General features: G+C 64.5%; 2 protein-coding genes across 2 annotated transcripts; one reads left to right on the top strand and one right to left on the bottom strand.

The window, feature by feature from the left end:
• The first annotated feature begins 116 nt into the window (after positions 1-116).
• On the top strand, positions 117-5,880 carry CHLRE_02g118350v5 (uncharacterized protein). Its single transcript, XM_043060012.1, has 8 exons — positions 117-293; positions 691-917; positions 1,105-1,147; positions 1,238-1,321; positions 1,534-1,854; positions 2,019-3,329; positions 3,484-3,744; positions 3,937-5,880. The coding sequence occupies exons 1-8, from the start codon at positions 258-260 to the stop codon at positions 5,191-5,193; spliced, it is 3,540 nt and encodes a 1,179-aa protein (XP_042927646.1). The 5' UTR covers positions 117-257; the 3' UTR covers positions 5,194-5,880.
• A 30-nt stretch (positions 5,881-5,910) lies between these two features.
• CHLRE_02g118400v5 (uncharacterized protein) lies at positions 5,911-10,836 on the bottom strand. The gene is made up of 13 exons (XM_043060013.1): positions 10,573-10,836; positions 10,306-10,395; positions 10,032-10,088; positions 9,671-9,745; positions 9,185-9,537; positions 8,846-8,915; positions 8,550-8,601; positions 8,246-8,370; positions 7,876-7,993; positions 7,262-7,649; positions 7,002-7,116; positions 6,696-6,772; positions 5,911-6,551 (listed from the first exon to the last, which is right to left on the bottom strand). The coding sequence occupies exons 1-13, from the start codon at positions 10,717-10,719 to the stop codon at positions 6,344-6,346; spliced, it is 1,875 nt and encodes a 624-aa protein (XP_042927647.1). The 5' UTR covers positions 10,720-10,836; the 3' UTR covers positions 5,911-6,343.
• Between the last annotated feature and the right edge of the window lie 48 nt (positions 10,837-10,884).

A 10,884-nucleotide genomic window follows, 5' to 3' on the forward strand; every position in this document is an offset into this window, starting at 1 on the left:
GTTTGCGCTTGCGCTGCGGATGTGCGGGCAGGTGGGGGGTTGCCACAATTGCGTATGGCTGAGTACCCATGTTGAAAGGCTTGCTGATATAAATATCTATACATAAACCATTATACGGACTCTCAGATGCGATGCACTGTCCAGCGGTGAAGCGGCGACACTTTCTGCGAGAGGTAACGACTTGGCGACGGAACGCTGCGCCTTCCGACACAATCCTGGAGCTTAGACCATCACCTGCGTCAAAACATTGATCGAGAATGGCAAGGCAGCTAAACGAAATGCTGCTGGCGAAGGTGAGCGACCGAAATTCGGCTCGGCCTTTCACATACACCTCGACCGTGCGCGTGCAGTGCTGAGGACATTTGGGCTGTCGTTTTGATTGCAACGGAAATCGCTTGGTCGTATTATGGGGGAAGCGGTCAGACGCGCATGCCCATGTTACACACGCGTGTACACTGGTCACGGCGCAGCAGCTTTGAATTGCCCTGGAGAAACGAGAATTGCGAGAGCTACGATCTTGATTCCCTCCGGGTGCCTCCGTGCAACCCCCTCCCAGCTGGTCGCCCACCCTCGCTCTGCGGCCTGTCCGCATCGACTTGGCACCATGGCAACCCAACCGCTTCCCACAGCGGTGCCCCCAAGGCCCAAGACCCCAGCCACCCAACACGCCCCCAACCCCTTGTGTCGCAGGGTTGGTATCTTTTCAGCGCGGGAGGGGCCGTTTTCCTGCTGCCCTACCTCTACCCCTTCATATCCTCCAAGGGCGTCTCCGATCCCCAGATCGGCCTGTTGGCGGCGGTGCGGCCGTGGCTGGCAGCCGTCGCCGCCATGACCGGCCCAGCCCTAGCCGACAAGTTCAAGTGCCATCGGTCAATGATGGTGGGAACGTTCGCCGCCTCCATCCTGCTGCGCGCCAGGTAGGCATTGGGAAGGGCCGAAGGGGTAACGCAGATAGATGGGTGCTTGCGGCGCTCAACGCTGGTCATGCCTTGACTGACTCGGGTCATCTACCACCCACTGACCCACTACGACCTGCTGCCCAGACCTTTCGCCCTTAAACCGTTGACATCATTGTCAGTAACCAACTGTCGTGCCCTTCTGCAGCATTTACTACGCGGCTGAGGCGCGGTATCTGTTGCTTTTCACGGTGGGTGGCTGCGAAGGGTGGGGCAGTGGGCAGTGCTGTGTGTGTGTGCACCGCCTTACTCCAAAATCACCTGATTCCTGACACATGCAGGTGGTGATTGTGTCCGAGTACGTGGCCGCACCGCCCGGAGTGCTGGCGGACGCGGCAGTGGTGGCGCTGTGCAGCAGGCAGCAGGTGGGTGGGCGGGCGGGCGGGCGGATGGACGAGGGGCCAGCGGCGGTAGCTAGGTGCGCCGCGATGATGGGGCGGGGGCAGCAGGCCGCAACCACCGCGCAGCCCCAATCAGCTGCGCACCGGCAGCAGCCCCTCCCCATATTACTCCGATGTCATGCTGCACACGTTTTGGTGACGCCTAAGGCACTCTGCCGCGTGTGGCCCGCCCTCAGGGCGCCGCCAGCTACGGCCGGCAGCGGCTGTGGGGCAGCATTGGCTGGGGCGGGCTGTCGTTTGCGGCGGGTGTTCTGCTGGACAGCTTCGGCTACGGCGCCGGCTTCCTGGTGTACCTGGTGCTGTCCGCCCCCTGCATCTACATCCTGGCGCGCTTCAGCTGCGGCGGCGGCAGTAGCAGCAGTGGGGGCAAAGGACGAGGCGGCAGTAGCAACGGCAGGCAGGGCCGCAAGGTGGCCAGCTGCATGCATGGTGGCGGGGCGGGGGAAGGATCTGCTGGGCTGGATGCGAGGGGCGAGGAGTGCCTGCACACCGAGGAGGTGTGAAGGGCTGCTGGGGCCGGACTGGCAGGGCATCGCTAGCACGCACAAGGCGGCGTTGTCTCTAATAGGGCGGCGGACTGGGGTTGTGGGGAGGTGGGCCTGGTTCCTGAACTCATGCGATAGATTCCAGCTCAACTTCACGCCTGCATTGGCACACGCAGGCGCTGCTGCCCCACGCACACGAGCCGTTTCCCTTCATTCGCGCCCTGGTGCGCACCATCTCCGGAGTGCCGCCGACCCCGTCGCCGCCAGGGCCCCTGCCCCATCGCCGCCGCCCGCCCACCCCCCGGCTCCAAGGTGCAAGCCGCAATCAAGGTGATGGCGACGGCTCCCATGCCTCCCGCCACTACTACCAGCAGCCGGTCGGCCTGACGTCCGCCCCGCCTCCTCCGCCGCCGGCACTGCCGCCGCCGGTGCTGATGCACCTGAGCACCCCGTTCGGCTACGAGGAGGCACAGCACCCGCATGGCGTGTCGGCGGCGATCTCCATAGCAGCTGTGGAAGCGGCCACGACCATTCCGGCGGCGTCCGATGGCAGCTGCCAGGCCGGCAGCCAGCAGCGCTACAGCATAATGAAGCTCAGCAGCAGCGTCGAGGCCTGGATCCAGCGCAGTGAGATCTGGATACGGCAGCGTGAGCGCGAGCGTGAGGCGGCGGCGGCGGCACCAACTACTACTACTGTGGCCGCTGCTGCTGTTGCTGAGGGTGTTAGCAGCAGTGCTGCCGCTGCCACGATGGCGGTACGTGCCGGTGCCTTCCTGGGCTCCCCGGGAGTGTCCAGGCACAGCGCGGCCGCGGCTGCCCATGGTGCTACGGCTGCTGCTCTCACTGCGGCGAGTGATGAGGAGGAGCAGGCGGGCCTGCTGGGCCCTTCGTCCACAGTTGTTCCTGCAGCGGCGAGCACTCAAACGGCCGCCACACCGCCTGCAGTCCATGTGGTGGCAAACATCTTTGGACCCGCGTGTGTTGGTCGGTCTGCTGCGGCAGGTGCTGATGGCCATGCGAGCATCAGCCCCGCAGCCTCGTATCACGTCCACGCTGTGTCCTCAAGCGCCTCAGCCGCCGCAATCCCGCCGCTCAGCAGTACCCAGGTCGAGAACAGCGACTGCGGTGTCCTACTGGCCGGGAAGCTCCAGCCGCAGCAGTTGGCCCCTTCTGACACCCTAGAGTCCATCCCGCTAGGCTCCCCTGCCACAGCCACTGGCAACCCAGACACTGCCGGCGGCTGCAGCAGCAAGCAGCCGCAGTGCGGAATGGACAAGTGTCCACCGTCGGGCGGCAGTGGCGGGGGCGCTGACGGCGGTGGCGGCTTCCTGCAGCGTGCGGGCCGGCTGCTGTCGGACGGCGCAGTGTGGCTGTTCCTGGCCAAGGTGTTCCTGCTGGGCTTCGGCACCGGCACCATCGGCACCTGGCTGTTCATTTACGTGTCCTCGCTGGGCGCCTCGCACGCGCTGCAGGGCCTCATGCTCACCGTAAGTGTGTGGGCGCTGCTGGTGGGCACTTGCGGCTTTGATGCTTGGGAACACGTCGCACACATGCACTTGCTGGCTCGGGGCCGGATGCGAACAAATGTGTTTTGCAATGCCAGCTCGCAATGTGATTTGCGCGTTGTAACCCTACCCGCAGATGAACTGTGTGGCCGAGGTGCCCGTGTTCTACTTCCAGGAGGCAGTCACGCGCCGCTTCCCCGCCGGCGCCATCCTGCACGTGGCCACCGGCAGCCTGGTGCTGCGGCTGGCGGCGTACGCGGCGCTGCCGGCCCTGCCGTCGCCCTGGTTCGTGCTGCCGGTGGAGCTGATGCAGGGCCTCACCTTTGCGCTGTCGTGGGGCACATGCTGCGTGCACTGCAAGCGCATCGCGCCCGAGAGCCTGCAGGCCACCATGCAGGTGCGCGCGCTGGTGCCTGCTGGTCTCGGGCCCGGGTGCTGCCCGGGTGTGGGCAATGGCCATTTCGTTCTGCCTCCTGAGTGCGCGGCCTGGAGTTTTACTGTGTGACCGCGCATGTGGCAGGAACCACGACAGCGTAACCCCGCCACCGCGCACTGACCCGCCCCTCTGCCTCTTGCTCATGCCACACAGGGCCTGTGGCAGGCGGTCTTCAACGGCCTGGCCAGCGGCGCGGGTGGCCTGGCCGGAGCGGTCCTGCACGACCGCCTGGGCGGCAGGTCCATGTTCGCGACCACCGCCGGGCTCATCTTCGGCGGCTGGCTGCTGCTGGCGGCGGCGGAGGGGCTGGCGGCGCTGGTGGCGGCGCGGCGGCGGCGCCGAGCCGGCAGCAACCCCAGTGATGAGTGTGTGCACCTGATGAACGAGGAGGAGAGCGGCAGCAGCGGGCGTGGTGGTAGTGGCGGGTTCGGTGGGCATGCCGGCGAGGGCGCCCAGCAGCAGTGCCTGCAGGTTGTGGTTGCAGCGCCGGCGGCGGTCGTGGTGGATAACGAGAAGCGCGCACTGCTGGCTGGAGGTGGCGAGGACCCCAGTGTTGCTCATCCGCCTTCCTCGGCAGCACCAACACCCTCGGGGGCACGACGTGGCCATGGTCTGCTGGCGGCGCGGTCTCTGATGGGCAAGGCGGCTTTCGCAGGCGTCTCCCACGTGTTACGGCTAGCGCTGGCAGGGGCATGGCGCCACGGCTTCCATACCGCGTCTGCGGCAGCAGCTTCAGCAGCTGCGGCAGCTGTTTCAGGCGCCGCACCCGGCAGCAAGCCCAGCCCGCAGGGCGCCACCAGCTGTGGCAACACCACTCGCTCCAGCAACCCCGGGCCCCCTTCATACGATGACGTGGCAGCCGACATGACACGCGGAGGCATGCTGTACAGCTTGTTCGTGCGCCGCCGTACCGCCAGCATCGGCGGCGGCAATCCTGGCATCAGCGGCGGCGGCGCCGGCAGCGGAGTCAGTAGCCCAAAGCAGAGCCTGCTGTCGCAGCGCCGCGGCGGCCGGGGCGAACACAGCAACGGCGGCGGCAGTGGGGGCGGTGATGGCAGCCGCCGAGGCATGCATTCTCGCGGCGGCAGCGCTGTCGCGCTGGCCAGCGAGGCTCTGTTGGCCACCAGTGATGGGGTCCTTATTACCGGCCTGGAGAGCGCCAGCAGCGACGTGGCATTTGACGGCGGCCGTGACCAGGGCCGCCCAGAGCTCATGGGCGCGGCTGCGTGTAATGAAGCCGCCGCGCCTGCGATGGGCGCGTCCACCTCTGGCGCGAGCGGCAGCTCGGGCGGCAGCAGCGACAGCGGCAGCTCGGGCAGTGGAAGTGGGATGCTGGACGCTCTGGGCCAGGCAGCTGCGGCCGCATCACCGCCTGTGCTGCCAGCCAGCCTTGCTACTGCTTGGCTGTAGATGAGTGCTGGACAGCTTAGGAGTGTTGCTTAACTGCCGAAGCTGCGGGGACGATGCGGGAAGTAAGGCTCATGAGGAAGAAACTACGATATGGAAAGCGCTGACGTGATCCATCATACTGGCGGACTTGCAGTTGCTTACCAAGCAATGCAGCAAAGTACAAAATGATATGACGAACTGCCAAGAAGAGCGTGCGTGCAGCGTGCGTGCCAAGCACACGTTGCTTACCTGCTTCACACCACAAGGGCACCTGTGTGGGCGGTACACCTCCCACAGGGCTCCTACCTACCCACGGAAGTCCCTTAGCGAGCAAGTTAGTTAGACTTTCACTGGCAATGACTGCTACAACCTGTGACCTATCTCCCCACTGCCTGCCCAATGCCATTGCTCCATGTGATCCAGACTGTGACCCCCCTGCCTTATTGTGGCAGCCTTATTGTGACAGCGAATTCGACTTTATTTTGTGGTTCAATGGGGACCCGCTAGCTACTGACGAGGCTGTTTTGAGACCTGGCCCCACTGTGCACTGTACAGCCCGTTTGCCGGCCTCTTTCCGGCGGGAAGTGTGCCGTATGGTTCATGCAACTAGGGATATGGAACTTGAGCAGGCTACCGCACCTGGCTGTGAGGCCGCAGTTGTGTAGTTGGCCGTAGCCGTATATCAAGCGCTTGTAAGGGCTTGCGAGCGGCTGCCGTGGTTTGGGGCCGCGGGGTTGGAGGGTATGGACAGCGCCGCGGCGCAATGTAATGTTACACGGCATGATATACGATGCGCAAAGCCCCGCTGGGCAAACTTGCTGCGCGCATCCCGGGCAAACTACGACTCGAGTCAACCTGAAGCCCTCACACGCCCCCGCTCCCGCTGGCTCGGCCAGTCATCCGGCAGCAATACCTAGAGAGGTGCGCGTGCACAAACATACGGTACAATCTGCGCAATTGCTTTAGCTAGCTTCGCGCACAGACGCCACGCGGTGTTATGTGCAGTTGCGCTCGCTACAACGCGCCCCTGAACACACACATGCAAGCCCGTGCGCCATACGACACCAGCAGACCGCATAAACCCCACAACCCCACGGCCTCTGTCACGCTTATCCACGCACAACTGCCCTCGCATACGGTATGCAAGGGAGCCCACCTCATTCGCAGCCCGTCAAGCGTCGTCCCCAAACAGAGGGTCCACAAGCTTGAGCGCGGGCACAGACTTGCCCTTGCCCTTGCGCCCCTTGACCTTGCCCCCGCTCGTGCCCCGCGCCGCCGCAAGCGCGTCCACCTCTGTGTCAGTGAGCAGGCAGGCGTCCAGGCCCAACTTGATCGCCTCGGGATTGAGCCCCTGTCCGATGAACACGAGCTCTTGGCGCCTGTGCGGGTTGACAGCGGGCCGGGGGCAGTGGCGTCAGGGATAAACAGTAGGAAACGCACATGCCTGCAGCAGGCACACCGAGGTTGCATGGGCCCGGTTGCAACACATGAAGCCCCCCCTCTCCCACCGCGGCGCGACGCACCTGTCGCCAATGCCTGGGTCGCTGTCAAAGTCGGCACGGATCTGCGCCCGCACTGCCTCGTCCTCAGGCCACTCGTCCTGTGCACGTCGCGAACGGGCAACAAGCTGGTTATTAGCGCACCGGGGCAATGGCAGGTAAGAGCCCAACGGCTTGCCCCACACGAGCAAGCAAGATTGCCGCCAGCACCTACCGCGTCATGCCACTGACGTGCTGGCTCCAGAGCCGACGACATCCTGACCGGGCGAGTAAGGAAGCCCACTCCCGATCCCCTTTCCTGGCCTCCATGCACGCGCTACCCCGGCTTACCGTGGGCACGGTGCAGAACCAGGGCCCGGCGCGCTGCAGCTGCAGCACCAGTCCGGCGTGCCCCCAGCCCACGATGGTGTCCCGCAGCGTGGCCAGCCACACGGAGCCCTTGGATCTGGCGGTAAGGATTGGCAGGGGGCAGCGACATCACATACACACATGCACACATGCACGCACGCACGTGCTTCCTTCTTTTGTGCCAACACACGCCCCGTACTTAGAGACATGTGACACCGCCTGTGTCAGCACGTGGAACCCACCTCATGATGAACCCAAGGTCGCGCTTCATGGCCGCCATGACCTCGCGCCGCACTTTGGCGTACGCCTCCAGCCCATCTCGCTGCGCCTCGGTCTCTGCTGCGCCCTCGTCCTCGTCCCCGCTCGCCGCCTCCTCGTCACTGCCCGACCCAGAGCCGCTGCCGCTGCTGGTGCTGCTGCTGTCGTCATCATTCGCTTTACCCGCCGAGGCGTTCGCTGCGCCGTCGCTGCCGCTGCTACGGCTGCCGCTGGAGGTGGCGGCGGCGGGATGTGCGCTCTTGCCAGTGCTCCCGGCCTCTGCCTCCTCGTCCTCGTCGCCCTCGGGGCCGGGGATGACGTTGATGACCTTAGTCATGAAGTAGCGCTCCAGGAACTTGTCGTACAGGCGCTCTGTACGGATGCACGGCGGTATGGCAGCCCGCCGCGGCAGACACAAAATGAGACAGACGCACGGTGCGGCCATCCAAGGACTGGGCAGCATTGACAAATCTTGTTGAGGGGCGTTGTTGAGGGGTGTGAGGTTGGGGACGCCACGCCTCGTTGGCCGGCACGATGTGCAGTGGACATGTGGGTTTGGCAGAGTGCAAACCCCATGCGATCGTGCCGTCCCACGCACCCGGGTGGAAGGGCCTGCGGGCGCGGTACACGAAGCTGCTGATGCCGTACTCCTCTGACTCGGGCTTGAGCGGCGTGCCTGACTTGATCGCCTGGAGCCATCCGGGCGCGTCGGCGGCCTAATGCATGCGGCCAAACGTGGGGGGCAGCGGAACATGGGCACGCTTTCGGAAATGCGGAATGCCGGTACTGATTGCGTGGTCCCCAGAACCTAAACAGCCACTCAGGTTTGTGGATGTGTGTGCGACCCCTGTGGCCTCTGGGGTTGGGCCCGGTACCCGCATGGCATGGTGGAAACAACACCCGCTCCACACCCCACCCACCCACCCACCCACCCACCCACCCACCCACCCACCCACCCACCCACCCACCTCCTCCAGGTTGAACAGTCCGGTGCCCATCACGCAGCGCACGTCCACACGCGACCGGGTGGTCTCATGCAGCACGGCGCGCGGGTTGAGCTTGCGCACAGCCGCAACAATTATACGGCGCTGGTCTGTTGGTTGGGAGCCGGCAGTAACACCGTTTGTTACCGTTAACAATCCCCGGGAATGAAGTTTGGCATCAGCATTGCAAAGCCCGCCACGAGTGGCTCCGTCACAGGCAAGCAGTCAATCATTAACATGTCGTCATGTCATATGATGCCGAGCCCAGTCTCAGCCCGCACGCGCTCACCGGCTGTGACCAGGTCGCACTTGTTGATGAGAATCACGTCCGCAAACTCAACCTGGAAGAAGGGGGGCGGGAGTGGGGAGGTCACCAGCCGTATGCCGTCAGGAGCAGGCGCACCGGCGAGGAACCCACACGGGGTGTGCAACGCATAAGGCATGGGCAAGGGGACTGCGGGGTGTGCACGCACGGGGCGGGGACAAAGGTGCAGTGTGACCCCGCAGAGCCCTTGCTTGCTATGTCGTGGCGCGCATGCATACACGTACATTCCACCCCAACACGCCCCCCCCCCACCCACCCACCTGCTCAAGCAGCAAGTCGGCGACCTGGCGCTGGTCGTCCGGCGGCGCCTCCTGACCCGCCTCGTTGAACCTGTGAGGGGCGAAGAGAGGCTGCAGCGGGGTGAGTGGACATCCATCCCTTGCAAGGTCCAGCAGCACATGCACGGCGCCCAGCACACAGACACACACACGCATGCGCGCCCCCAACATACCGTACACAGGCGGCGTACGTGTAACATGATTTGCCGGGTTCGTTCAGTTTTCACACCAGGGCCACACGGCTGTGCCGGGCACACAACGCCAGCAGTATCCATCACCTGTATACACGCACAACCCCAGCCATGTATGGGGCACGCGCACCTGTCCGCCACCTCCTCGATGCTGGTCAGGTTGTCCAGGAACGTGGCCGCGTCCACCACCGTCACGCACGTGTCCAGCCGGGCCACAGAGGACAGCGCTGCCGGCACCCCCTGCGGCGGTGCCTCCAGGGGCGCCTCCTCCTGCGCGGCCTCCGCGGCGCCACTACCGGAGGAGCTGCGGCGAGACTTCTTGGTGTGGCCGCCGGCCGCCGCCGCTTTGCCGCCGCGCTCGGCCTCTGCTGCAGTGGCGGTGGCCTCGCGCGGTGCCGCCTGGGCTGCCGAGGGAAGCGGGCAGGCCGCGCTGTCCTGATGTTGCAGGTCATCTGGCAGGGCGAACGTGAATGTCTCCGCCACCTGTAAGCGGGGTGGAAACAGGGAGACGTGTTGGCTGCGCGGGGGAGGAAGGTAAGATAATTCGCACGTACGCACGAGTTACCGTGCAGGTTAACTTCCAGCGGTGTGCCTGGCCACAACCTAGCCGCCGCACCTGCATGGGCTCGGAAATGCCAGTGGACTCGATCACGATGTAGTCAACCTCGCCCGCCGTGGCCAGCCGCCCCACCTGGTGCAACGAATTGCGTTGTTAGGTGGCCAGAAGGGCCGGTGACTAAGACTCAGCCCGGCATCGCGGCAACATGTATGGGAGCAATCAGCTCAGGGGACACAAATACGGAACACGCCCCGGGTGACAGGGCAGACAGGCATTGAAGGACGGTGCGGCGCCGAGGGGCCGACACGGGGCAGAGGTGTAGCCCCACCGTCCCGCCCTGAGTCCCTGAGTCCCGCCCTGCCTCCAGGGCGCCGCCGACAGCTAGACAGCCAGTCCGCATGCAGGCGCACGCGCGCACCTCCTCCACCAGGTCTTCTCGGAGCGTGCAGCAGATGCAGCCGTTCTGCATGGTCACCTGCACATGGCGGCAGCAGCGGCAGCAGCAGTCGGTCATGACAGGAGACGGCGGCCCTCGCATCGTTTGCTCCTGAGCTTAATTGCCTCTGAAGCCCTAACATGTTACAGCCCTGCAGGGCGGTCGACCCACGGGCTCATCGGGGAGAGCAGGCGGGGACGGCAGCCCCACCGCTGTTACATATACAAATCGTTACTATGGTTACAGGTGCACCTACCAGCTTCTCGCCGCGCTGGACAAGTTTGCTCTGGCCCACCAGCGCGCCATCGATGTTGAGCTCCGCCATGTCGTTCACGATTACAGCAACCTGGCAGCGGATGAGAGGTTACCAAAGTGCCTTTAAACGCGAATGCGAACGCACATGACGCCAGAAGGGGTGTTGGGCAGGTGGGACAGTTGCGACGCTAGCGACGCACGCGGAGTGAGCGGCAAGGAAGGGATGCGGCGGCGGACATCGGGCCCTGAGCCGGCCAGACTGACCAACCTTGAGACCTTCACGGTTGCCCAGGATGTGCTTGAGGAGCGTGGTCTTGCCGCTGCCAAGGAACCCGGACAGAAGGGTCACAGGTATGCGGGCATCCTGCTTTGCCGCCGCGCGCACCGCCTCCGCGACGGTTGAAATCTCAGACATGGTGCGCTTCTTACTCTTAAGTTTCTTTGGCTGTATGGCCTTTCCTTGCTTGGGCATGTCGGCGAGAAACACTGGTCGCCGAGGTTCAGCACCTGGCACCTATAATGTTTGCAATTTGATTTACATGGGTGAACAATAGCAGCTATAAACTAAATTCCCAGGAGT

Source organism: Chlamydomonas reinhardtii, chromosome 2 (genome assembly GCF_000002595.2).
Source record: "Chlamydomonas reinhardtii strain CC-503 cw92 mt+ chromosome 2, whole genome shotgun sequence".
NCBI classification, from domain to species: domain Eukaryota; kingdom Viridiplantae; phylum Chlorophyta; class Chlorophyceae; order Chlamydomonadales; family Chlamydomonadaceae; genus Chlamydomonas; species Chlamydomonas reinhardtii.